General features: G+C 45.9%; 4 protein-coding genes across 4 annotated transcripts in view; 2 read left to right on the forward strand and 2 right to left on the reverse strand.

Moving 5' to 3' along the window:
* The window catches only part of Znf800 (zinc finger protein 800), a 148,413-nt gene extending 134,275 nt beyond the window's left edge, over nt 1-14,138 (reverse strand). Inside the window, exon 1 of the mRNA XM_048340166.1 lies at nt 13,941-14,138. The gene's annotated coding sequence lies outside the window, so the exon portion shown is untranslated. The remainder of the gene's footprint in view (nt 1-13,940) is intronic.
* Gcc1 (GRIP and coiled-coil domain containing 1) lies at nt 6,176-12,943 on the reverse strand. The gene is made up of 2 exons (XM_048340163.1): nt 10,505-12,943; nt 6,176-8,768 (listed from the first exon to the last, which is right to left on the reverse strand). The coding sequence occupies exons 1-2, from the start codon at nt 11,534-11,536 to the stop codon at nt 7,473-7,475; spliced, it is 2,328 nt and encodes a 775-aa protein (XP_048196120.1). The 5' UTR covers nt 11,537-12,943; the 3' UTR covers nt 6,176-7,472.
* Nucleotides 13,657-16,784, forward strand: Arf5 (ADP ribosylation factor 5). Its single transcript, XM_048340171.1, has 6 exons — nt 13,657-13,853; nt 14,384-14,464; nt 14,829-14,938; nt 15,462-15,533; nt 16,024-16,149; nt 16,265-16,784. The coding sequence occupies exons 1-6, from the start codon at nt 13,787-13,789 to the stop codon at nt 16,349-16,351; spliced, it is 543 nt and encodes a 180-aa protein (XP_048196128.1). The 5' UTR covers nt 13,657-13,786; the 3' UTR covers nt 16,352-16,784.
* Nucleotides 16,785-18,264: 1,480 nt separating this feature from the next.
* On the forward strand, nt 18,265-26,810 carry Fscn3 (fascin actin-bundling protein 3). Its single transcript, XM_048340170.1, has 7 exons — nt 18,265-18,408; nt 19,367-20,063; nt 20,402-20,520; nt 22,517-22,676; nt 23,510-23,680; nt 24,024-24,229; nt 26,639-26,810. Exons 1-6 carry the CDS (start codon nt 18,265-18,267, stop codon nt 24,227-24,229), a joined length of 1,497 nt encoding a protein of 498 aa, XP_048196127.1. The 3' UTR covers nt 26,639-26,810.
* Nucleotides 26,811-27,366: the final 556 nt, after the last annotated feature.

Raw genomic sequence — 27,366 nt, forward strand, 5'->3', positions numbered from 1 at the left:
AATATCCCCATTCTAAAAAGAAGTAGCCTCAGAAAAATTAATTTGCCACGGTCACATAGCTATAGTTTGGGCTGGGATTTCAGCAGTGCCTTTTCCAAAAGCCATCTAGCATAGGTCTAGAGGTGTGGTTCAAGTGGTATAGGGTTTGCCTAGCAAGTACAAGGCCCTAGTTCAAGCCCCAGTACCACTCAGAGAGAAGGAAGGAAGGAAGGAAGGGAGGGAGGGAGGGAGGGAGGGAGGGAGGGAGGGAAGGAGGGAGGCAGGGCCAACTTAGCTAAAAGCCATCCATCTGGGGCAGCAAGGAAAAAGGTAGGAGGCAGGTAAAGGTAAAGGCAGGTGAAGTTGGAATAACATGACTCACTAGGATTTACCAGAAGTTATCACTGGAACACACTAAGGCAATAACTGGTACCTAATCGTCTTTTTATTTTGTTAGCATGATCCATATTAGCAACCATCTAGAACCAGAGCTTTAAGACTCGTTTAAAAAAAAAGAACCACTGGGTTTGTTCAACCTATGAAGCAACTTTGATAACTTTGATTTTTTTAATCAGCCTAATCTAGTTCAGCCTAGAGTTCAGTCTCTCCATCCCTAGATATCTATGCACATAGGTCTTGATCTTCCTAAGTCTTGAAGAGACAGGTACACATCCTGGTTGAGTAGGCTTATGGGTTAATCGGGCTTAATACACACATCTATTACTTACATGATCTTCATCAAACTAACATGTGGGAGATACTGGCATGGGTGAGAAGTAATGATAAAACAGGTGGTCATAGCTCAGAATGATGCTTGTGTATTTGACATGACTGATTTTCCTAAGAGGGAAGCAGAGACTATCATGACCGAATGGCAGCTGCATGGGGCCTTGTAGGAATGACGGGTTTGTGAACTATGGGCTTGGGCCACCAGATCCAATCAGATCCAGGTTAGACCCAAGGGGAGGGCACAGGGCTGCAGGCAGCAGTTCTGTGGACAGATGACTCAACTGACTGAACCAGCTTCACAAGCCAAGACTTAAAAAAAAAGAAAAAAGTCCTGAGTAATGAGCATGTAACTCTTGTTAGAGCATGGTGAACAGGCATGTTTTACTCCCCAGCTTAGAGGAATCCTGCAGGGAGAAGAAAGAAGAGCAGAAAACTCCCACAGTTGAGTGATAAGACTGCCTTCCCTCCCTCTATCCTTCTTTGATTTGTATGAATCATTAAGATTCATCTCATGTCTTACTGACATACCTCATAGACTGGTGTTCTCAGATGAGAGTTCAAGGGAAAATATTCCCTGACTCCTCGGTTTTAATTCTTTCTCCCTCTGTCACTCCACGCTTTCTCTCCCAACTCCTTTTCCTCTCCTTCTTCCTCCCTCCTCTCCCTCTCCTCTTCTTTTTTCTCTTTCCCTTTCCTTAAAGTATTCATTACAAGTAAATCAGCCAATTAAGCTAGGTGCTGGTGGCTTGTGCCTATAATCCTAGTTATCAGGAGGCTGAGATCTGAGGATTGAGGTTCAAAGTCAACCGGGGCAGAAAAGTCCCCATGAGACTCATCTCCAATTAACTACTAAAAGACCAGAAGTGGATCTGTGGCTCAAAGTGGTAGAGCACTAGCCTTGAGCAAAAGCACTCATGGGCAGTGCCCAGGACCTGAGTTCAAGCACCATCACCACCACCACCACAACAAAAAACACTAGAAAACTTATTTCTGGGAAAAAGGTGGCAAGACAAGGCATTTTGAATGAATGCATGTCTAGGTTAATGTGGCCTGTTTCTAGGCTTCTCCTTAAAGGATATGAAGGAACCAAGACCTTCAGTTGAGTTGAGAGCAACTGCAATTGTCTGTAGATCAGAAACTTAAAAATTATCACAGGGGACTACAGCAAGATGGCAGCTTAGAGATCTTCCAGAAATTCAATTATTTCTTTGCAGTATTTTGAACAGCTAACCACTTTGCAAGAGCTTAGGAAGCTGGGTGAGACATCTGATTTTAATGTAATGGGAAAAGATGCATTGAAGGAGGCAGGAAAGCAAGCTACCTGTGTCATTCCTTTCCAACTTAAGGGAGAAAGAAAGAAGTCCGGGCTTGAGACCCTGTGTGAGGTATTGCCTCTAGCCAGACAATACCTGTGGATTGGACTAAGCTGCAAGAAATGTCTTAGCCAGGCAGCTACTTCCACCATACTTCCTCCAACACAGATTTGAGGGAAAATCAGGGAGCAAGGCTACACCTGATAGGGAACAAAACAAAAAGTTAGCATAGGACTTTGAGCCCAGCACCAGACCCACCCCATGATTGAAAGTTAGGGGCCCATACATGGGCCAGTGTTATAGATGAGCCTTCTAGACTGGGACAGACTCACTTCAGCCTGTGTCATTACCAGCCATGGAGTGGGTTCAGCACCCTCTTGAAAATGTGCAGATCCCTGCACCTGGAAGTCTCTGGGGCAACAGAGATGCTCCACTCAGCAAAGTGTCTTCTATCACCCAGCTTTTTGTCCTCAGACCAGTACTCACATATGGGGTCTCAAGATTTGCCCTGGCACCAGGGAGAGATGTGGTATATGTTCATGTTTCAGCTTATTCCACCAGCTGTGGCATGGGCCAGGATGTACTCCTAAGACAGCGCAAGTTCTTGCAAATGTGCAATTCAAGAATGACTTGGCTTAGCATCCATCTTAGGCAGCATAGCATGGAGCAAAACTACCTTAGCTTAGGGCAGGACAGGGTAATGTAGCGCAGGACTTTGCCTTGAGACTTGGTACCTAGCTGGCAAAGCCCAACAGGAGGCATATCCTAATGAACTTATCCAGACCAGGTCAGCAGATGAAGTCTCGAGAACAGATCTAGTACAAGAACCCATAGTTTCAGCCTACTAGATTTCTATTCCAGCCAGTAACACCAGTGACCAGTTCAGTCCTGGGCCCCCCAAGTCCAACTCAGCAGTAGTTAGGTTGTGCACTGCTGGTCTTGGCAGGCTGTGGCCTCAGGGTATGACAAGGTTTTACATGACATGGTGATTCTGCCCAGAGCAAAGCAGAATCCTCAAGTACTGACCAAAAACTGGTAACTATGGACAAAAGTATCAGAGTCTAGCCCAGCCCCAAGGAGAAGCTCAGGGGATGGACCTCCTTTATAAGACGATTTCACAGTCCATGCTAGACAGCACATCAACTGCAGATTTGAAACAAACCTGGGCTTGGATTACCTTCTAGTACTGAAACAGTGACAACATATCCACAGTGAGACTTATGGCTAAGGTGAACTTAGGCTGACATCTAGTGCTCAAATAGCAGAAGTGAATATAGGCTCAGAAAGAAGTAGCCTGCTTAGAATTTCTGGAAAGACAAAGAAAGCCAAATTATGAAAAGTAGAGTAAATGCTAAATCCTTCAATGTTCAGATGGCTGGGCATACCATTCAACAAGTACATTCAGAAAATCATGACTTAATGGTCAAAATGAGTCATTAGAAACCAATCAGAGAACAACTGGTATGGAGAATTTAAAACAACTATTTTAAGGAAACCTAATGAGATTCAAAAACAGAAAAACAATCCAATACTCTAACAAGGAAACATCTGAGATATGAAAATTTTAAAGACCAAACAAATTCTTGAACAAAACAACACACTAAGCAAAATTAAAACATCATAGGGTGTATCAATATCAGAATAGGTAAAACAGAACAAGCAGAACAAATAGAATAGGTAAGAAAAATAAAGAACAAGCTCAAAACTTGGCTATGTAAAAACACATAGCTGTAGGAAGGGGAAAAGGAATGAGGAAGAATGAAGAAAGCATACAAGAACTTTGTAACGGTGGAACAGCAATCATTTGGGTTGTTGGGGTTCAAGACAGATTTTAAAATTCCAAAGAAATAGAAAGCTTATTCAAAGCTATCATAATTTTTTCCCAAACCTAGAGAATTCAAATACCCAGGTAAAGAAAGATCAAGTCACCAGTTAGATTTAACATAGGCAACTTATGAAAAGGAAATCACAATTCCAAAGAGATAGAGATAGATAATATGTACAAATATGTAAAGTGAATCCAATGTAATATTAGGAGACCTCGGCACACTACCTTCAGCAACGGACAGACATCCAGACAGAAAATCAACAAAGAAACAAATGAACTAAATTAAACCTGGGCCTTATCACTGGCCTAGCAGACATATAGAGTATTCCACCCAACAGGTGCAAAGCACATGTTCTCATCAGCACATGGAAATAGTATCAACAAAACTTAAACTTTAAACCATAATACAATTAAACCAGAAATCAGTAACAAGAAATCATATAGCACACAAAAACTGAATAACTTACTCTAAACAACCAATGGATCAAAGAAAAAAATCAAAAAGGGAATGAAAAGATTCCTTGAGACATGAAAATGCTAATACAGCACACTAAAATCTTTTGGCTACAGAAAAAGTAAGACTAAAAGAGAAGTTAAAATAAATAAATAAATTTTAAAAAGAGAAGTTAATAGCAATCAGCATCCATATGAAAGAGAAATATTTCAAATAAATAATCTATCATTGAATCTCAATGAACTAGAAAAACAAGGGAGAGGCAAAGACAAAGTTAGTAGGAAGAAAAAAATAAGAACAGAAATAAAACAGAATTTAGAACATAGATAGGTGCCAGTGGCACACACCTGTAATCTTAGCTACTTAGCAGGCTGAGCCCTTGAGAATTGAGGTTCAAAGCTAGCTTGAGCAGAAAAGTCTATAGGACTCCATCTCTACCATGTTTTGTCACAGAAGGATGAGATCAAGAGGAGAGAGAAAGATGGAGAGGAATGGTAGGTGAATACCATTATATTCAATGGACATATGTAAAACCGGAATCAGGTAACTTGGGGGAATGGGTGAGTCGGGGATGAGGGAGAGAACAATGGAAGGTGACATCGATCATGATACATTGTACTTATAATCTGACACGTTGAATTGAAACCCCTCTGTACAACTACTTAAAAATTTAAAGTTAGGAAGAGTAGCAAGAGGGGATGGGCAAAGTTGATCAGTGGATAACAAGTTAGATAGAAGTTCTGAGATGCTATTGCACAGTAGGGTAACTGTGGATAGTGTAATGTATTGTGCATATCAAAAACCTAGAATGTTTGCATTTGATTATGATCATTTTCCTTATAAAGAAATGACAAATGTTTTAAGGAGAGAAGTATTTTTAGCCTGACTTAAAACATAACACAATGTATACATATATAGAAACGGCATGTGGCACCTTATTAATACATACATATTTTGTTTTCTTGTATGAGTTTAAGTTATTAATTTTAAAAACAGACAAAAAGGAAATGCCATACAAAATGTGAAATAAAGCTGAGCACCAGTGGCCACTCAGGAGGCTGAGATCTGAGGACTGGGTTTGAAGCCAGCCGGGGCAGAAAAGTCCATGAGACTCTAAGCTCCAATTAATCACACACACACAAAAAAAGCCAGAAGTGGAGCTGTAGTTCAAGTGGTAGAGTGCTAGCCTTGAGCTCAGGGACAGCACTCAGGCCCAAAGTTCAAGCCACAGGAAAGGGAAAATAAATAAACAAAATGTGAAAAAACTGGAAAATATTAATAGTTTCTAATTATGATATTAATGGTGATATTTCATTTCAAATAAAATTAACTTTAACAAAATTATTAATCAGAAATTAAACTTTTTTGCCTTGTTGGCATCTTAAAAATAAAAAACACTAATTATTATAAAAAGCAATTTTAACCATGTATTTTATTTGCCCACTACTTAGAAATAACACAATTATGAGATCTCCTACATTTAGAGAGAGGAAGGTGAGACAATGAAGTCTATTATTATTAGCTTAATGTCCTGAGAAACTCTTCCAGGATACATAAACCCAGACTTGGGGGAGATTGAATCATTCATGAACACATTACTTCTGGAGTTTGAAGCAGTAATTATGAAAGTGTCAAGTCCACCCACTAAGCACAGGAGAAAGCTGCTACCAGTGCAACTGCCCCCACTCAAATAGACACACACAATTCCAGGCTGAAAGCCTGTTAGAAATGAGACAGTGAAAGCCCGGAAGTATTCCTCTGTGGATACAAGCTCATGAATTAACATAATACTATTTCCAGCCTTTTCAATTGCCATTGACATCCGTGCTTATTTGTATCCAGATATTTAGACATTAAGGAAACACATGGGTCTCAAGTTACTCAGGTTTAATGATTCCATGGTTTGTTAGTATCATTTTAACACCTCAATTTTGTTCCATTTATGACTGCTCATTGCAGATAGTCCAGGTCATCTAGCTTCCCCTTCAGAACACTGTAAGAGTCTTTCAAAAAACAGACTTATCAAACAAAATGCCAGAAAGATCTAAATCAGCTCATTTAGTGGCCAAGCATTGACCTTTCAGGCACAAAGGCCTTTATAATCAATAAGAGCAGATAGAGGGAAGAAAATAGAGCAGTAGTTACTGTTTGGACCCAAATTTTCCAAAAGCCATCTTTCTTTAAAGAGCAGAATGAATCTACTTAGGACAAGACCCACAGGGAGAAAGTATCTCAGCCCAGCTGTAGCTAAAGCTCCCATCCCTTTCGCATAAGGGTCACAACCTGTTGGAATCTTCTGCAGCAAACTCCCATCTCTTCCCTGTTGCTACAAAAGCAAAAACAGGAGCAAATCCCAGCAGAAATGCCCAGTTCCCAAGGAGAATCAGAGCTCACCATTTGAAGGTCTCTCTAAGAAGCTAGGATTTCTTTCCTTAATTGCAGGTTCAACACTGAGGGGAAGATAATGAAGTCACTCAATCTCAGGCCAATGTTAGGCAGGAGTTTAAGACAGGGGACCAGCAAAAAGGTTGATTTAAACCCAGCCAAAAGTAGGCCATTTAGGAAATCCCAAACATCAAAATGGTGCTCAGAGCCCTCTCTAGGATGGCCAGTGTGTTATCAAGATGGCTCCGGTCCTCCCAAGCCCAACAAGACCAAGTCCCAGATCCCAAATGAACTCAATACTCTTCAGGCCTTTGGGCAACGTGTCATAATTTCTAACTTCCTGGTCCCTGCCTGGCCTGGCTATATGTCCCAGAGAACCAGAGCAGCAGACTCAAGACTGTGATAAAATGGAGAAAATAGCTGGCTTACACTGAGGAGGTACATTCCTTGCTGTACCAGGAGCACATGGAAACAAACCGTCTTAAGATTCTTCACCACTTCATTATTTGTACCTCTCCATCCTAATTAATCTCCCTCTTATTCCCACCCGTTCTTGTACACACCACCAGAAGATGCTGGTTCAACACCCAGTACCCTCTAGGGCCTAAGGATAAAGCAGCATTAATGGCATTGGCAGAAAAATCCCATCTCAGTTTGAACCCTCCCAAGTTCAACACAGTGATAGTTATAAATGATAATAATGTAGGAGAATAGGCAATAGAAACCAGACCACCCTTCCCACATAAAAGAGGCACAGATATGTCAGGAGTTAGTGAAGACTATATCATCTCTTTCCAGAAGGCCACCAGCTACTGCCACTTGGGAGCCGCATAATCACTTGTTTCTCCTCTGGACTGAAATGCAAAATTGTCAATATGGCTGTGAGAGTCTGCTGGCGGCCCAGGCTGTCAGGCAAGGTCAGGAAGCGATAGATGATGTTCTTGAGATACTCCAGGTTGGCTCCCTCTCTGCTCTGGTCCCGGATGTTCTTTTCGATGTGGCTCTGCAGGACTCCAACCTCTTCTCGATGTCGTTCCCCCTCCTCCAGCAGCCGTTCCTGCAGCTGATGTGCCTCCACCTCCAGTCTGTGTTTCTGCTTCCTCAGGGATGTGATCTCCACCTCCTTGCGGGCCAATTGCTCAGCATACAGGAAGAAAGTAGGCTCACTGGCCGCAGCAAGCTGCAGTGCTTGGGTCAGGCTATCTGGGGAAGATGTGTCAGTTGCGTCCCCAGGACCTCCACCACCCACAGGACTTCGACGTCCTGGCAGCCCGGATGACAAGGCCACAGAACGCAGCTGCTCCAGCTCCAAGTCCTTCTCCGCCAGCACAGCCAGGGCCCGGTCCCGCTGCTTGTGCAGCTCCTCCTCTAGTTTCAGCGTGCGGTCCCTGAAGTCCAGCTGGCTGCGCTCCAGCTCCTGCCGATGCTGCTGTTGCAAGCGAGCCAGCTCCTGCTTCCAGTCCTCAGCCTCCTGCTGGTGCTGGTGCTCAAGCTCCTCACAGGACAGGCGCAGAGAGATGTACTTCTCCTTCAGCTCTGAAAGCTGCTCCTGTGTAGCCTCCAGTTCCTTCACCACATTCCCATCTTTGGTATTCTTGCTCTTGAGCACCACCTGTGCCCTCATCTTGTAGCGCTCAAACTCTTCCTTCAACTGTTTTAGTTCCTGTTGGTAGTAGAGCGCAGTAGCCTTTTCCCCATCTGCAGCCTCTGAGCTGGGCATTATCTCCAGGTCACAGAGCTTCTCCACATCCAGAGTCACCTGGGTTTTCCTGGCCGCGACCTGCAACAGCCTCTTCAGCTTTTCCATCTTGTCTTTCAGGACATTGACATCCAGACTGGACTCATCTCCATGGCTGTCAAGAGGAGACCGGCTGGAGGCTGCAAGAGCCAGTGTCTTATTCTCCAGGTCCAGCTGCAGAATGCGCTCCTTCAGCTTCTGAATGGTCAGCTGGTCCTTCTGCTTGGCTTTCTCATAGGTGCCCAGTAGTTCAGATACCTCAGATACTTGATTCTCTAGAGCTGCTACCCTTTGCTCTTCCACCTGACACTGCTGACGGAGCTGATCCTCTGCAAAGGCTGTCTGCAGAGCAAGGGAACAGACAAAAATATATCCAGCAAGTCACAAAGGGCTACAGTAAACTCCAGGGGAGGAGGCAGCAAGGGAGACAAGCAACCTGGAAAGAATGGAAACCAGGATGTTGGGGGTTTGGGGGGAAAGGGGGAGGAGAATCGGTCACAGGGCTTGAACTCAGGGCCTACACATTGTCCCTGAGGTTTTTTTGCTCAAGGCTAGTGCTCTACAACTTTGAGCCAAAGCTCTACTTTGGGTTACTGGAGTAGCTAATTGGAGATGTGAGTCTCATAAGGCTGGCTTTGAACTGTGATCCTTAGATTTCAGCCTCTTGTGTAGCTAGGATTACAAGCATGAGCCACCAGTTCCCAGCTTGGGAACCAGGGATTTTTTAATATTATGCTCCTTTGTATAGCTTCTTTTGTTCTGCTTCAGTTTTCCATATTCCACTGAACTCACATGGTGTTTTTGTTGTCTACTATGTGCTTCTCCAAATCCTATTAAGTCATAAAGTATTCTTTTCCTTTTCTAATAATCCTAGAAACTTAAAACTCAGTTTGATTTCAAAACAGTATATTTGCAAGACAGGTAAATCTTAACTAAAAGCAATTACAAACCATTCCTTCTGAGAAAATTCGCCTCTGCCCCCGTCAAATCTTTCTACCTATAGGTACATACTTTAGTATACACACTACCTTCCACTGTATGGCTGCTATTATATTGCTTCATAGAACACAACCAGTAAGATGCCAGTGCTCAGAGGCTCAGAAATGTCTGGCTCAGACCCCAGCCACACTCAGAAACCCAATCTCTTGCTGGAAGGATACTCTCTCAGTAGCTCATGACTATAGTCCTAACTACTCAGAAGATTAAGGATTGTGGTTTGAAGCTAGGCTGGGCAGAGAAGTGCATGCGATCTCAAAGAACACAGCAAGAACACAGAAGCAGAGCTGTGGATCAATGGTAGTGCTAGCCTTGCATGAAAAAGCTTAGGGACAATGTGCATGCCTTGAGGTCAAGCCCCAGTACTGGCACACACAAAAAAGGATAGTCTTGTTAACACCATGCAGAACCAGAATCCCCAGGACTCACTAATAGGATCTTTCGAGTAACATTAAAAAAACAGAGTATAAGATAGGCATGGTGATACCAAGTGTTATCCCAGCACTGGAAGAGGATGAAGCAGGAGGATCACAAGTTCAGGGCTAGCCTGGGGTACACAGTGAAACCCTGTCTCAAAAGAACAAAATCAGGGGGCTGCAAATGTGGCTTAGTGGTAGAGTGCTTGTCTAGCACGCATGAAGCCCTGGGTTTGATTCCTTAGCAGCACATAAACAGAGAAAGCCAGAAGTGGTGTTGTGGCTCAAGTAATAGGTGCTAGCCTTGAGCAAAAAGAAGTCAGGGACAGTGTTCAGGCCCTGAGTTCAAGCCCCAGGACTGGCAAACAAAAACAAAATAAAAAAACAAAATCAGGGGCTGGGAAAGTGGCTTAGTAGTACAGTGCCTAGCATGCACAAAGCCCTGGGTTGGCTTCCTCAGCATCACATAAACAGAAAAGGCCAGAAGTGGCACTGTGGCTCAAGAGGTAGAGTGCTAGTCTTGAGCAAAAAGAAGCCAGGAACCATGCTCAGGCCCTCAAAGTGCAACCACTTAGAAAGTTCTAACTACCAAAGTGGGGGGGGGGGGGAATCCTTAGTATCTCCTTACTTTGGCTTAAATGGTTAACAGCTGAAGGAGATAATTACCTTCCTTATTTCCTGTTGCAACTGAGCCTGAAAATGGCTCTTAAGGCGGGAAGCCTCTTCCTGAAGCTCTTGCAGTCGGGGATCTGGTCGATTTTTCTCATCTCGAATGGTCTGCAGTTCACCTTTAAGCTCCTCCACTTCACGGGTCAGCTGCTTGGTTTGTAGTTCAAACCCTTCCATCTGATCGGCTGCATATGCCCGCCCTGCCAGGGCTTCCCGAGTCTCTTCTAACCGAAGCTCCAGGTCCTGACGCTGGGTCCTCTCCTCCTGCAGCAGCTTCTGGAGTTCCCGCAACATCAAGGCATGGTCACTCTGCTCTTGGGCCCGATCGTGCTGCTGCGTAATAAGTCGGGCTTTGGTTTCTGCTATCTGTTCCTGCAACCCCTTCAATTCTCCCTCCAGGCGTCCCCTCTCTTCCTCTGCCTTTCTATTGGCATCCTCTAAGTCCTGTTTCATCTTCTTCTTATCAGCCAGGTAAGAAGCCTCCATACGGGACTTCTCCTGGGTGACTGTAGCCAAAGAGCTGGTCAAAGTTGCTAACTGAGTCTTTAGCTGGTGCAGTCTTTTATCCACCTCACCACCCACAAACGGCCCATCCCCACTGCTACTGCTAACGCCACTCTCCGACCCACTGGCCTCTTCGGACTTTGGGGGTGGTGGTCCTCGGGCCGATCTGTCATCGTCTACCCCAAACTCACCCTTGATGCTGGTGAGACTGGCTGCTGTGTCCAAGCTAGTGGCGGTTCCGGTGCTATCCTCGCTGTGAGTAGAGCACCGATCATCTACCGAATCAGGAAAGTTGAGACCTGGCGACTGGAGACCTGCGAGGCCCACATCCGCCTCGTGGGATACCGACAGCACCTTGATGCTGGCCTCCAGAGCCTCCTTCTCCTTCAGCAGGCTTTTATAGGCACGGACCACATCTTTGAGACGTGCCTGATACTGCAGAAGCTGCTTCTTCTGCGTCTCGATGGTCTCCAGCAGGTCTTTCTTGCTCGGGCCGCCTCCGAAATTCATCCCAAACTTCTCCATCGAGGTCCAGGAGTTGGATAGACGTCAGCGTTCCGGCAACCCCGGAGAGGGCCACAGAGGCGCAGAGGAAGCAAGGTGGAGAAGGTAGGCTGGCGGCGGGGCGCACGCGCGTTCCACCCAGCCGTCCAGCACCGGACGGTGGCGGCAGGGGGTCGGGGGAGGGGGCGGAACAGAGCTGAGTCCCACGGGGGCCCAAGCTCGATCGGCAGGGGCAGGTCCTACTCTAGGAGACCGAGCGACGCGGACAGTCGACGCCAAGATCCGCCTACACTGACCTAGACACCGCTCCGCCCCCTCCGCTCGTCCGGGCCACCGCGCAATCCGGGCCGGCCCCGCTCAGTCCGCTGTCGGCCAGGAAGTTAGGCCAAGCAAGGCTCCATCACGACTCCCTAACTAGAGAGGCCGGAGGTTAACAACGCTTCCGGGTCCGCAGGAAGTGACGAAGGCGTGACGCCACAGACTCCGCCCCCGGGCGCGCCAGGGGGCGGGGCTGCTTCCAGCTGCTGAGTAGGAGGTGGCTGGTAGAAAACCCGGTAGTGTTGGTTTGGAAGAGAGGAGCAAAGTCCAGGTCACAGACGTGCAGGTTGGGCAAAGACTCTGGAATTTGCCCTCAGGGAGCAACCGGAGGTGGCATCGCCCCGCATTCTTCCCAAATACCCAGATGGAGGACACCTTCAACGATTAGGGACTACGTCCAATACCTCCCTACACAGCGGCGGTTAAGACTTCCATGGACACCACAAAAAACTGCAGTCTTTTCTAGCACTATATTTGGCACCTAGTTGGCATATGGTATAGTAGTACCCTTGCTTAGTTTTGCTGAGCTGATACAACAGATATTTATAGAGGGCACTGCATAGCCACGAGGTTCCTTGTGCATGTCAGCTATATACTGGGGGCCTCAGAAGTGTTTTATTTTTTTCTTTACGACCTTTTGCTCAGATGGTAGCATTAGCACTATTTTACAGTTACAGAAACATAAGGTGCAGAGAAGTAACATTCCCAAGGTCAAACAAAGAAGTTCAGAAATCCAATCTCATTCAGTCTGACCCCTCAACAATACTAAGTGCTATGAAGTGACACATCATGAAGAGACATAGCCTTGTTCTCAAAGAAGTCACAGTCTAGTGAAGACCCAGAGTGCGAACATACCAGTGCTATCATACCAGTATGTATGGGTATATTAAGAATCAAGAAGGAGGCCACTTTAGATGAGGCACAGAGGCTCTCTGGGAAAGTACTTGGAGATTTAAAGAATGAGTAATGATTGGCCATCTAACTAGAGGTGTGGGGAGGCAGCACCAAAGCAGGTGGAAAAGAATGCAAGGACATCTGGGTTAACCATTTGACTCAGTCGGAAAGCATTAAAAATTATCTCCACGCTTGGTGCCAGTGGCTCATGCCTGTAATCCTAGCTACTGGGGTGTGGGAGGGGGGGCTGAGATCAGAGGATCACGTTTTAAAGCCATCCTCTCCAATTAACTATCAAAAAGCCAGAAGTGGAGCTGCAGCTCAAGAGGTAGAGCGTTGGCCTTGAGCAAAAAGCTCAGGGACAGCACTCAGGCCCTGAGTTCAAGCTCAGGGACAGCACACACACACATACACACACACACACACACGCAAGCACGCACACCACCACCGCCACCACCACCTCCAGGCAGTAGCTTAAGGTATGGGAGACAGGTGGTGCGACAGATACAATAGGTAGTAACCCAACTTGACTTTTTTTTTAAATCTTGGGTGATTTTTTTTTACGACATTGAAGAATTCTACCGTCAAGAGAGGGCCACTATTGTGACCTGTATAGCACTGGGATGGTTCCACGGGGGCAGGATTGCAGACATAGAGAAGATAATGACAACAGGGTGAAGCCCGATATTATTAAAAGAATCTTTTAAACGTACTCTTCGGCCTTGCCGAAGGAAAGTCATGCGCTCACTCCGCACCCAAAACTGCCACGACTCTCAGCCAGAGACCCATCCAGCCTCCTCTGGCTTCAGCTCCCGGGCTCCGGAGGTGGAGGGCGGGGGCGGAGCCAGGGCGGGGGCGGAGCCGTGAAGGGGCGGAGCCAGGGGCGGGCCCGGAGAGGCGGGGCCACGTGACGTCGGGCGGGCCCGGACGCGCGGAGGCGGCGGCGGCGCCTCCTCCTCCTGCTGGTGCACCCCATCCCCCCGCGGCCGGCCGGTTCCAGCCCGTACCCCGCGTCGGTGCCCAGGTTCCCCCCCCCCCCACCCTGTCCTGGGCCCAGCCATGGGCCTCACCGTGTCCGCGCTCTTTTCGCGGATCTTCGGGAAGAAGCAGATGCGGATCCTCATGGGTGAGGCAGATCGAGTGCGCGGCCCGGATCGGGGCGCCGGCCCCGCCGCAGCCCTCCCGCCCCCGCGCCCCTCCAAGCCCCGCTCACCTGGGCCCTCTGACCCCGAGCCGCCCACTTTCGAAGCCTCCCGGGCTTCTGCTCTCTAGTTGGTCTGGGTCTGCAACGCGGCCCCGGAGGCCCGAAACCCTGGACTGCGGGCCTGGGTGGAGTGAAGCTTCCTCCTCCCCACAGCCCGGCTGCTGAGAAGGGAGGATTCCGCCCTTGGAGACGACTTTTGAACGGAAAGCGGCCTTGCTCCGGTGTCCCTCACCACCCAGGCCGCTCGGGCCCCTGGCTCGGTGTAGGGGCAGGAGTTGGCGTTCGCCTCCCCGGCTGCCCCGGGGCCCCGTAGGTGGAGAACAGCGCGCACCTGGAGGCGCTCCCGCTCTCCGCCCCCATCCCCATCAGCTGGCCGGGCCTTTCCCTTTCCCTGGGCTCTAGGGGGCTCCCTCGCTCCCGTTTCCACCCCTGTACCCCTCTCCCGTTTACAGTTGGCTTGGATGCGGCCGGCAAGACTACGATCCTCTACAAACTGAAGTTGGGGGAGATCGTCACCACCATCCCCACCATAGGTGAGCCCCCCGGGAGGGGGCGGGGAGAGGTGGGCGAGGCGGAAGCGCTCAGGAGGGCCTGCTCGGGGTCTGCTCCCAGCTCTGCCGTGGTCCTTATCTGGACTGGACCCTGTCACCAGACACCGCTACTAGAGAAGTGGGTCACCTATCTCTGCTTGCCTGCTGCTGCTCGGGGCGGGGTTGGATGGGTCTAGCCCCGCCCCGGCTGTTGACCTCCTGTCCTCCAGGGTTCTCTTCCCCCCAGCCTGGATCCTTGACTTCTAGTTTTGTGTTCCTGCTGAAATCCCAGTAGTGTTAAGCAAGTTCTTTTCAGGACTTTTTCTCTTTCTTTCCTCATTTTTCTTCCACCCCAAATTGTCTACAGGCTTCAATGTGGAAACAGTGGAATATAAGAACATCTGTTTTACAGTCTGGGATGTAGGAGGCCAGGACAAGATTCGGCCTCTGTGGCGGCACTACTTCCAGAACACTCAGGTGGAGTGTGTGTTGGGGACTCCCCTGGGAAAAGGTGTTCGAGTTAGGAGGGACAGAAACTGGCATCGGGAACACCTTCCCCCCTCCCTCTTTTTTGCTTGGTTAGCTAACCTCTGCTCATCCTTCAGAATTCACCTTAGTCTTATATGAGACTTCTGGGAAAAAGGGTTCTGGGGCCATACTGCTTGATTTCGCTCTCAGTAAATGTCTCTTCCTGGTCTTTTGCACTTTTCTTTTCTTCTGCATTGCCTTTAGCAAAATTATCTTTAAGTAGTTGTACATGTGAGTTGACATTAATCAAAGCAGCTTATGAATACTATGCATCTTGATCAATATTGGAGTGCTGCTTCTTTGAAGACTGTATCCTTTTCCTGTGTTCTTGTGCTGAGCCTTGGTAGAAGTTTTGTTTACTAGATGGGAAGGGCTGACACAACTAAAGATGGGAGAAGAGAGAAAGGACTAAGCTAGAGCACTAGCTCTGTGGGAATGATTGCTGCTTCTTCCTTCCTTCCTGACCATCCAGGGCCTCATCTTTGTGGTAGACAGCAATGATCGAGAGAGGGTCCAAGAGTCTGCTGATGAACTCCAAAAGATGGTAAGAACCGAGAATCCAGAACTGAGACTTTGTCATGGGGATAGAACTGGTGGGATGGATGTTGGGGAACCCATACAGGTACAGACACCCTGGAGTGTAAGTTTCTTGTGGATAGGAGACACATTTGAAATAGGACTGTTGCCTTGAATTCTCCTTCCTTTATATCAGAGTCTGACAAGTTAGTAGAGAAAGGGGGATTACATGTGGTGGAGAAAAATAACACCTCGAAGTCTTGCCATTTCCATTTGTAAATTTTGTCCTTTTGCCTGAGGCATATTCTTGAATTAGAAGGCTTTTTCTGCATGTATGGCTTAGATGTTCTCAAGCTTACTTATAACTTATGTCTTGTGTTCAGCAATAGACTACATGATACTGTATTTTTTCTTTTAAAATGCTGGAAGGTAGAAAGGGGTTTCCAACACAGCAGTAAGGAGAGAGCCAGGAGACCTCATAAGAATCATAGGTTCTAACCTCTCCCCTCCCCTTTCAGCTGCAGGAGGACGAGCTCCGGGATGCAGTGCTGCTGGTGTTTGCCAACAAGCAGGATATGCCCAATGCCATGCCTGTGAGCGAGCTGACTGACAAGCTGGGGCTACAGCACTTGCGCAGCCGCACAGTAAGGGCCTTGTCCCCTTCTCACTGGGCAATGGCTCTCCCAGGAGAGCCACAAGCATGGTCAATGATATCCCCATTCTTGCTGCTGACACATGTCTCTTTCCCTCTCCCCACAGTGGTATGTCCAGGCCACCTGTGCCACCCAAGGCACAGGCCTTTACGATGGCCTGGACTGGCTGTCCCATGAGCTGTCAAAGCGCTAACGGACAAGGGCAGGCCCCTGCTGCCCAGAAGCTCCCGCGTGCATCCCCGGGATGACCAGACTCCCGGACTCCTCAGGCAGTGCCCTTCCCTCCCACTCTTCCTCCCCACAGACAGGCCTCTGCTCCTGCTCCTGCCTGCATGTTCTCTCTGTCATTGGAGCCTGGAGCCTGGCTCTCTGGGCACAGCGAGGTCCACTTTCCTGCCTGCTGGGACCTGTGGAAGGGCTTCCTGGCCAAGGCCCCCTCTTCAGAAGAGGAGTAGGGATCTGGGTTTCCTTTTGGGTTTTTTGTTTGGGGGTTTTTGTTTTGTTTTTGTTTTTGTTTTTCTGTTTGGGGTGTACCCTTGGGGCCAGGTTGCAGGGGAAAGTGAGGGCTCCGGGTGGTGCTATGATGTGGAACTGGATATTGAGTAATAAATTTGCTGTGGTTTGTACCCTGTGTTGTCTGTAGCCTAGAAGTGGGAGGTGGATTCTTGGATGCATAATGACAATAATGGGAGAGGCTCAAAACAGCTGGTGCTGTGGGGCTCACAAACACACACATGCACTCATTTAACTCTCCTTACTCCTTTGTCTAGACATTCTGTAGGGTTTCCAGTGTAGAAAAATCTCATTCCTCAGTTCTAAGGAATGTTATCTGTGGGTAACAAAATTTACTTCCATGGTTCCGTAAACCGCAAAGCTCCACACCCCTTTCTTCTAGCCGCTCAATGCAGTAGTTCTTTATGAATGCTTTGCACACCAGGAAGAGAATATTCATTAAAAACAAATAAATACAAGACATACATAAAATGATTCATCAGAACTGGTCTAATGCCCAACAATATGTATCCTTAAAATTACCCAATTTTGGCACTTGTCAGAATCTTATCCTTATTTTTTATCAATAAACACTGGTAGAGCCTGAAGGTTGCAGTTCCTTGCTGAACTCTTTTTACCTAGGAAGACACTGTATGCAGAAATCTGAAAACATGTAAGGAACCGGGCTTTGGACTATGCCAAGCAGGGTTAACTGCCCAATTCTTTGTGGGTCCCAGCACCACCTAAAACACGCCAACACTCATTTGTCTTTCTCTTGTGATGTCCAGTTTCTCCAGGTTTTTGGCTGGATTTTCTCCTTGAGTTTGGCAGGAAGTCCCAGAGACCATTGAACAAGCAGCCTCTGGAGGGGAAAGTCTGGTGTCCTTGCAGGCAGCTCTGACTGCTCATCCAATGACCTACCCACCAGGGATACAACTGAGGGCTGGTGAAAAGCCTGGTGCTCCATCCTGTTAGGCGGTTCTTAGCCTGGTCTTGAGCCAGCCCTTCAGGATTAGTTTGAGTAATGTCAGCCTGAGTGGTTAGCTCTCTAGGGTTTCCTCATAGACTCTGCAGAGTAACTTGTGATACTTTTGCCTCAACTTGCGAAGGGCCCTAGAAGCTGATAGTTTTTTTAACATATTTGAAAATTTTAAAAAGCTTTGAACTATGAGGGAGGCAGGTAAAACCCACTTCCCATGGAGGAAAGTGATTGATTTCTGTCTTGTCAGTGGGAAACAGGATATGAGAAAGGGAGGAACATACCCAAAGTCCAGGTTGCACTTCAGGTTCTTATTATAGGAGCCAACCTTATGGCCTGGAATGACATGGGAAGGTCAGTGCCAGAGGCTCTGGTCCCCTTCCTTTGAGCCTTTGATGTGGCTGGACCAGTAACTTTTCCCCACTATGGTGGGATAAGAGGTGGCCCTCCTAGTCACAATGCCCCCGGGTCACAAGAGGTGTCAAGTCCTAGGCCAGCCTCTGCCTGAGAAGTTCCCTCTGGGGACATCTTCTGGTGGGCACTACTGGCCCTATTCCCGGCCATATGGCCTGTGGGACTTTACCACTGGGGGGAAGGCTGGGCCGGACAGAGTCATCACCTGTGGTGCCGGCCCCATGGCTGAGGTGGAGTGGATACATAGACACCCCAGGGCCGAGGACCTAAGGATTGGGCTTATCTGTTGGGCAGGAACCTACCTCACCTTTGAAACATACAAGAATACAATCACAGCTACTGCAAAGTGTTTGGGCAGGAAACAGGTAACAAGACAAACCTGTATGGGAACCAGTTTTCTGTATGGCCAAGCTGTGTGTGTGTGCATGTGTGTATGTGTGTGTGTGTATATATCCATGGGAGGCTCCTTCAATCACATTACCTTCCTAGTTCCAGTCATTGCCAGGCCAAGACCCTTCATTTTAGACTTTTGCTGGCCATTCTGATTGCTCTGTCTTGCCTCTTCAAAAATATATCCTAAGAGAAAGCCTCTTCTGTGCCTTGCCTTATTCCAGTTGTGGCCTGTATTTGCATCTCAGCACAGGGTGCTTGGGTGATCACAAAAAGATGGAAAGCCTAAGTTGGAAGGCAGAACTGTGGCCATGGAAAAAACCTTGACCAGTTGAAAAATAGTGTTTTGTGCTAGTGGAACACTCTAGAAACCCTTGCAGACTTGGTCACCACTTTAGAGAGGATTGCAAGAATCTCTGGGATAGGTGCTGGAATAAGACAGGGACAAAATTCTTTCTCATAACCAAATTGACCATAGTTAAACCAGGTAATTGCACCTCAACTGCTCCTGCCTTTCTTTCTAGACCTGGGAAGTCTATACAGGCTCTTGGAGGGGAGGCAGCTTTTGGGAGAGTGCTGTGCAGGGACAGCAGTGCAGACAAGAGGCAAAACGTAAACCAAAGCATTTCTTGACACATTACCTTTTGAAGGATGGGACCAAGGAAGAGAAAGAAATATTTAGCTGCTTTTAGCTGGACAAGATGGGCATCTAGACTTCCTTTTGAGTCTCGAGGACCCTATGCCTCCAGTGGTGGAGTAGTCCAGAGATTATTTTACTACTTCTAGTTGGAAAGGTGGAAGAGCTACCTGCAAGGAGACCTCAGGACCGATGTGAAGAGGAGAGTGGCTGGTGTTGGTGAGGGTGAAGGTGAGGCCAGAGGTGATGGTGATTGGTAGCACTCATTTCCCTCTTTTTCCTCCCAATGCCTCCAGACCTGGGAGCTCCTAGTGAGTAATGAGCATGACACACAGGCTGTAGTTCGAGTAAAGAGCTTGCAGGGCCTCTACCTTCTATGTGAGCCAGATGGCTCTGTGTGCTACGGCCGGCCAAGGACCAGTCACCATGGATGCTTCCTGCTCCGTTTCCACCGGAATGGCAAGTGGACCCTCCAGTGCATCATCTCTGGTCGTTATCTGGAATCCGATGGGGAAGATGTGTTCTGCCACTCGAGGGTCCTCTCAGCGTACCACATGTGGACTCCACGGCCAGCACTGCACGTCCATGTGACCCTCTACAGTCCCATGCATCACTGCTATGCCCGGGCTGACCACACTGTGGGCCGCATCTGGGTGGATGCGGCAGTTCCCTGTCTGGAGGAATGTGGTTTCGTTTTACATTTCCAAGATGGATGCTATCACCTGGAGACATCGACACACCACTTCCTGTCCCACTTAGACCGACTGGTTTCCCAACCATCATCTCAGACATCTTTTCGCATGCAAGTGCGCCCTGGAGGAATCGTGGCCCTGTGTGATGGAGAAGGAGGCACATTATATCCACAAGGTGCTCACCTGCTCCTGGGCCTGGGCTCCAATCCCAGGAAGGGTGAAGAATGGTTCATCCTCCAGCACTTCCCAACTTGGATCAGCCTCAGAGCAAAGACTCGGAGGTTCATCTCAGTCATGTATGGTAAGTACTGGGCCCAATGCTACTAGGGAATGAGGAAGGGCCAGTTGCTGAAAAAAAGAAAAATGTGTTTGGAATCATTGAGAGTTTATGAATCTGCTCATAAGGCAGATCCTAGAGTCTCAGGGGAATCCTGTGTGTGGCAGGGGACAGATAAGCAGGGATATATGGGCCTTTGCTGAAAGCCACCTGGGTCTTTTCTTGACTACTGTGATCCTTTATAAGGGGCTAAGGCTGAGGAGGGAAAGCACCGGGGATCCCAGCAATAAAGTCTGGAGGAGGGGCTGGGACTGAGCCTGAGGTCAGACTCAAGTTCTTCTGATGGTGTACTTCTTCCACAGATGGGGAGGTGTGTGCGGCCTCTGAGCACATGACCCCAATGTCCTTGTTCCAGTTTGAATGTGACAGTGACAGCCTTACCTTGCAGCTTCGTTCAGCCAATGGCTACTACCTAGCCCAGGTGAGGACTTGGCTTTTAGGACAAGAAACCATAAGCGCTTGTGTACACTTTCTCCTCCAATGCGTTTATCAAATAGTCAGATGGGGTGGGGGTCTCTTGTCAATAAATGTTCATTTTCATCCAATGGGATCTTTTTCTTCTCCTCAACTTTATGGAGGCATACTTTGAATATATAAAATTATATACGTAGATTACATATTATGTGTATTGTATATAAATACATTGCATAAACTTTGTGTTTACTAAATGAATAAATAAAATCTATTTTTAAAAATCAATGTATGTAATCATGCCTCAAATTAGACATTAGTTCCACCACTATAAAAATACCATGTGGCTCCTTACAATCGGTTTTCCTCTACTCTTGGTCTATACCATGGTCTGTGTTTAAGCAATATAGATTACTTAAGGCTATTCTAGAATGTCATATAAATGGATTTATATGGTACTCATACCTCTTATGATTGGTATAATGTTAAGATTCATTGGTTATTATACATATCAGTAATTCATTCTTTTTATTGGTGAGTAGTAGTATCTAATAATACTCAGAATTACAAGCATAATTTATTTATTCACTATTGATAAATACTTGGATTGTTTTCCATTTGGGCCACTATAAATAAAGTTGCTATGAGCATTTGTGTCCTAGTCTTTGTGTCTGCCTATATTTTTATTTGTCTTGGGTAAAAGACCAAGGAATACAATTACTATGTTGCATGATAGATTCCATTTAAGTTCACAAGAAAATGTCAAGCCATTTTCTAAAGTGATTTCATTTTAATTTTTTTTGTATTTATTTTTATATATTCCCTTTTCTAAATTTTTATTTTATTGTAAGAGTGATGTCAGAGGGGTTACAGTTGCATAAGTAAGGTAATGAGTAAATTTCTTGTTGAACATTGTTATCCCTCCTTGTTTTTTCCCACTCCCACCCCCCTTTTGTTAGATAAGCCAGCATGTAGCACATGCTAGCCCCCAACTGATGATCCTCTTGCCTCAGCCTTGTGAGTGCTGGGATTACAGGTGTGTTATCACCATGCCTGACTCCATTTTACTTTTTTTTTAATGCTAGTAATATATGAGGATTCTAATTTCTCTTCATGCTCACCAACACTTGTCTTTTTAATTGTAGCTATTCTAGTGGATATGTTATGGCTTTGATTTACATGTATATTATTACACCTAGTCATTTAAGCATCTCCTTGTGTGTTTATTGGGCATTTATCTTCTCTATGAGGCATCTGCTCAAAAAATTTTCCCACCTCTTATTGTCCTATTTCTTTTTTTTTTATTAAGTAGTTATACAAAGAATTTTCAATTCCATAAGTCAGGTTAACAGTACAATGAATGCATCTTGATCATATCACCTCTTCCATCATTCTCCCGCATTTTTCTCCTTTCCAGCCCTGCCCTCAAGTTAATTCCATTTTTATGTAATGTACATTGAATATAAGGACTGTCTTTGCTTCCCTATTACCTTTCCTCCTCCCCAAACATGTTTATGCTTTCTGGTATTCATTCTGTGAAACAATTCATTCGTTGTTCAAAGAAGTTACACCGTTTTTTCCTATTTCTTGTCATTTGTCCTACTAGACCTTTTGACAAGCAAGTTTTAAAATTTTGAAGTCTGGTTCATCAATTTCTAAAATATCTACTCCTTTTGTTTTTGTCCCCCAAATTATTTCCTATCCCTAAGTTACAAAGAATTTATTTTATTTTTTTATAATTTAGTTTTTACAACTGTGATCCATTTCAAAATTTTGGAGTCGGGGCCAGGTTCATTCTTCTTTGCGCATTGTCCTCATCCCCTTTTATGCTGTGCTGTGGGAGACAGCACAGACTGAGAGAAATGGGAGAGCTGGGTCCATGCCATTCCTTATAAAAAGGATCTGAAAGCATAAAGACCACTCAGGGAGAATGACTAATGACAGAGGCTGAGAGGAGGGGAAGAAAAGATGTGACTTTTGGTCTTTGGTTCCAATATTCTCTTCAGAGGCGCCACAGGACCTTAATAGCTGATGGACACCCACTGGAGGCTGACACTTTCTTCCAAGTGCACTGGAATTGTGGGAAAATCATCCTGCAGTCCTCCAATGGACGCTTTCTGGGCATTGCAACCAATGGCTTACTGATGGCCAGTTCCACCATCCCAGGTGAGCTGAGCAGATGATCCTAGTCAGAATTTCTTTTAGAGGGAGCCGAAATAGGATATTTTAAAGGGAGCACTGAAGTGGAGTCAGAAGTAATGAATCTATATACCCACCTAAGTCACTGAATGTTTTTGGTGTGTGTACCAGGACTTGAACCTGGGGCCAAGAAGTGCTCCTTTATCTTTTCCTGAGCTTCACTTTTATTGCCTATAAAAATGGAAATAACATCTATTCTGCTGCTTCATAGGGTTGTTGTGAGAGTCAATAGATTAACACATCCCGGGCTGGGAATATGGCCTAGTGGCAAGAGTGCTTGCCTCCTATACATGAATCCCTGGGTTTGATTCCTCAGCAACACATATATAGGAAATGGCCAGAAGTGGCGCTGTGGCTCAAGTGCCAGAGTGCTTGCCTTGAGCAAAAAGAAGCCAAGCACAGTGCTCAGGCTCTGAGTTCAAGGCCAAGAACTGGCCAAAAAAAAAAAAAATTAACACGTCCCAAAGAAAGGAAGACTATTTCAGTTCCTTGGACTCTTCAATGAGCTCTCACAAGCACATCACAAGCAGCCTAAGACCTGATAGCCATCAAGTGTTTTAGTTTTGTTTTTCTGCAGTGCTGGTTATTGAACACAGAGCCTTGCACATGCTAAGCAAGTTCTCTACCACTGAATTCTATCCCCAAGCCCCAGGATATGTTAAACTATTGGCAATACCCTTTGGGCCATTAATGTTCCCTCCAGCTTCCATTGGGAAAACATCTGAAGACAGTCAACCCTTTTCTTTCATTTTGATTTGCGAGCGCTGGGGATTGAACCTACCCTTTCCTGTTTCTTTCAGGCCCCAATGAAGAACTGGGGATTCGATTGGCCAACCGTGCCTTCCTCATATTGCGAGGTCGGTATGGCTATGTGGGCTCCTCCTCAGAACATGACCTCATACAGTGCAATATGGATCAGCCCGACTACATCCAGCTAGTGCCCTGCCGCCAGGGTATCTACCACTTCCAGGGTGAGTGGCTCCCTCTTCCCCACTCCAGAGCTCATAATCTAGCCCCAGACTCACTTCCAGGCCAGATTTCAGGGCCTGCCACTCCAGGCCTGCTTACAGCTCATCATAAAAGGGAAGACAGAGCTTCTGTATGCGTTCCCATTCCAAAGCTCCAGAGTGAGTTGGCAGAAGAGAAGCCAGTAAAATCCTGCATGGTTCTTTCTTCCTTTCCATAGATGAAACTACCAACACAGGCAGGGTCCTCCAGGGGAGGGTGGCATGTTTCAGAACGTCTTCTTGGAGGCTGTGGTGTCACAGGGCTGTCTTCCAAACAACCCAGCAACCTGAGCTCTTCCCTCCTCAGCACAGGGTGGATCCTTCTGGTCGATAACATCCTTTGGCACCTTCCGTCCTTGGGGAAAATTCGCTCTCAACTTCTGTATAGAACTTCATGGGAGCAACTTACTCACAGTGCTGGCACCCAATGGCTTCTACATTCGAGGCGACAAAAGTGGCACCCTATTGGCAGACAGCGAAGACATTACCAAAGAATGTATCTGGGAATTTTAGGTAAGAGGGAGGCATACATAGAGAAGCATGTGATAGAAAGACCAAAATGCTGTAATGGGCTGATTCCTACCTATGTTATCAATTCCAGATCTGTGCCATTCCTTTCAGACTTAATCCTGATAGAGGAAGGGATGAAGAAAGCACACCTAGGTTTCTTAATATTATGTCAAATAATATGTGTGCTTGCAAGCAAGCCTGGGGGGGACAGAGTGAAGTATGTTTGCTGATCTCTCTCACTTTTCAGAGGCAGAATTTCACCCCATTTGGAGGGGAAACATAACTTCAAGGATGTAGATGTGTGTAGGTGATTTTTTATTCTTACTGCCAGACTCTCTGGCTCTCTAGTTTCTATCTCCAGCACTGATCTTTCTCTGAAATCCCAACCTCTCCAATTTCCTATTGGAAAGATGATTTTCTTTCCAGCCTCCAAATCCTCAAAATCAGCGTAGCTGATTCCTTGCCTTCCTCTTAATGTGATTCTCTTCTGCTATTTCTTTCTTTCTTTCCTTGGTCATTACTGTACCCCCAAGTGATCAGGTTCAAGACTTCAGAGGTTCAAGAACTTCCTGGATAATGCCTTTTCAGTGCTTTCTTTACTTTTCTGTTCTCTTATCCTCCTTCCTTCCTTCCTTCCTTCCTTCCTTCCTTCCTTCCTTCCTTCCTTCCATCTGTTGTTCGTCCTTCCTTTCTTTTTGCCAATCCTGGGGCTTGATCTCTGGGCCTAGGTGCTGTCCACAAGCTTTTTTTGTTCAAGGCAAGTCCTGTACCACTTGAGCCATAGCACCATCTCTGGCTTTTTGGGGTAGTTATTGGAGATAAGAGTTTCATGGAGTTTCCTGCCTGGGCCAACTTCAAACCACAATCCTCAGATCTCAGCCTTCTGAGTAGCTAGGGTTGCAGAGCCACAAGTGCCTGGCAAGTGCTCGCTTTTTACTTGCCATCATGATTCAAGGCTTTTTTTTTCTCTCATCAAAAGCCTGCCAGGCTTCTGTAGCTTCTCAGCAAAGCTCCCTGCTCACAGATCTACCCTCTTCTCTCTATCAGTTTCATTTGCCTAATGTGCTGCTGTGCTTCCATTTTACTATTACCAGTTCACAACTCTTCGGGACACATTGTTGTGCTTGGTTGTGTTCCTTAATCATTGATTTCACTCTTCTAGCTTGGAAATTTATAAGAATATTGCTGGAAGCATTTTGGTTTTGTTATCAGACAGACTAGGAATATAGAATAAGTGAGTTAAAGTGTTAGCTCAGTGACTTTAGAAAAGTTACTTTCTTATTTTCTTTCAAGGCCTCAGTTTCTTTATCTGTAAAATGAGAGAAGTAACTACGTCATAGGTATCATGGTTAAATGACAATCTGATTCTAATATACACCCTAAATTTGTGTTTACTTTTTTCTTTTCGTTTCTTTTCTTTGCTTTCTTTTTTTTTTTTTTTTTTTTGCCAGTCCTGGGGCTTGGACTCAGGGCCTGAGCACTGTCCCTGACTTCTTTTTGCTCAAGGCTAGCACTCTACCATTTGAGTCACAGCACCGCTTCTGGCTTTTTCTATATATGTGGTGCTGAGGAATCAGGGATTCATGTATATGAGGCAAGCATTCTACCACTAGTCCATATTCCAGCCCACATGTGTTTATTTTTTTCCTCCTGTTTTTCTATCTGCTTTCTATCCAATCCATTCACTTTGACCAAACTGAGATAAGCAAAATGAAATTCCAGTGGGTTTCCACTTTGTTTTTAATCTCTTTCATGAAGAATTTGGACTGAGCTAAATTTCTCAAGCTCCTCTCAAGTCTGACATTCTAGTAGTCAGTATATTATAGTAAGACCACATTTCTATCCTTGCATCTAGTTCTACTTAGGCCTTCATCAATTAGACTTTGTTGGTTGACTGTGTGAAAATGAACTTCTCAAAGGCTATTTCTTACAAGTGAAATGCAAATAAAATATTGACCTTGTAGAATAGTTACAAAGGTTATATAAATAATAAATGTAAAATGCTTGGTGAAGGCTGGCACCTACTACACTCTTATTCTACCAGAAGTCTCCAATCCCATTCAGATTTGTAATAAACTGGGGTTGGGGTTATAGCTCAGTGGTAGAGTATGTACTTAGCTCTAATGTCTAGGTTCAATTGTCATCCCTAAAACAAAGTAGAACAAGCAAATCAAAAGACAACTTCTTGGTAAATTAGATGAAAGACAGTCTTCCACTATACCTGATTATAGATTTTAATTTTTTATAAAGTTAACTTCATACATGCCTGGTGTTTATTCTTCATCAGGAATGGAACACATCATTTTATTCTCTGTCTTCTATGAGATTCTTACCAAGTATTCTTCCAAAAACCAAAACTCAGACAATGACTAATTGACAGCTGAAAGTTTCTATTTCCTCTTTCCTCCCCAGGTCAATGGAATGCCACTTGCCGAACCCCAAATCCTCCAGGAAAAACTTCAAACTTCTGCATTAATCAGAACAGGAACCCCAGAGTCAAGATCCAAGAGAATATCTGTTACACAACTTTTCCTACCCAGTTTAGAAAAACACCTGTTTTTGAGCAACAATACACCACAACAGGCCACCCCCAAGCTCCTTGTGTGTATCTGACTCAGTGGAGAGTAAGGGTCTGGATGAGGGTAGAGACTGAGTTCTTAGACCATTCTAAGTTCCCTCCAGCAAAAGGGAGACCAAATGGCTGCTGGTTCTTTCATTCATTCTACCCATCTCAAACAAAACCCCTAGACTTTTCCCAGGGACTTGTCCTAAAGGGTATCAGAATCCAGACATGACTTTGCATGTCATTTTGATTTAGAACAAATGAAACAGTGCTAATCTTGCCTAATTAATCTTAGGGCAATGATAATAACATCTTTTGTCTGTGTAGCTCACCCTCTCCTTAGGATATAGTTCACCAAACTTCCATGCCCTGGTTAACTTTGAGTCAGTGAAGTAGGCCGAATAATACTTCCATCCTGCATTTTCCACTTTTTACAGGGAGATAGAATGAAAGGTCCCATAACTCATCACTAGAGAGCTAGGCCTCTTATTCAAATCTGCTGGCTCAGATGTGCATTATTCCTTTCATCAAGCAACATTTCAAAAATGTCTCTCTTCCTTTCACTGTCTTCATGACT

This window comes from Perognathus longimembris, chromosome 2, assembly GCF_023159225.1.
Source record: "Perognathus longimembris pacificus isolate PPM17 chromosome 2, ASM2315922v1, whole genome shotgun sequence".
NCBI lineage: Eukaryota > Metazoa > Chordata > Mammalia > Rodentia > Heteromyidae > Perognathus > Perognathus longimembris.

Bases quoted from the DNA above. Each gene is read 5' to 3' on its own strand.
- Gcc1 (XM_048340163.1), bottom strand. From the start codon at position 11,536: ATGGAGAAGTTTGGGATGAATTTCGGAGGCGGCCCGAGCAAGAAAGAC. The intron at 8,769-10,504 runs GTAATTATCTCC...CTTGCTCTGCAG, and splicing joins TGCAACAGGAAATAAGGAAG to ACAGCCTTTGCAGAGGATCA.
- Arf5 (XM_048340171.1), top strand. From the start codon at position 13,787: ATGGGCCTCACCGTGTCCGCGCTCTTTTCGCGGATCTTCGGGAAGAAG. The intron at 14,939-15,461 runs GTGGAGTGTGTG...CTGACCATCCAG, and splicing joins ACTACTTCCAGAACACTCAG to GGCCTCATCTTTGTGGTAGA. The intron at 15,534-16,023 runs GTAAGAACCGAG...CTCCCCTTTCAG, and splicing joins CTGATGAACTCCAAAAGATG to CTGCAGGAGGACGAGCTCCG.
- Fscn3 (XM_048340170.1), top strand. From the start codon at position 18,265: ATGGCTGAGGTGGAGTGGATACATAGACACCCCAGGGCCGAGGACCTA. The intron at 22,677-23,509 runs GTGAGCTGAGCA...TGTTTCTTTCAG, and splicing joins GGCCAGTTCCACCATCCCAG to GCCCCAATGAAGAACTGGGG. The intron at 23,681-24,023 runs GTGAGTGGCTCC...TTCCCTCCTCAG, and splicing joins GGGTATCTACCACTTCCAGG to CACAGGGTGGATCCTTCTGG.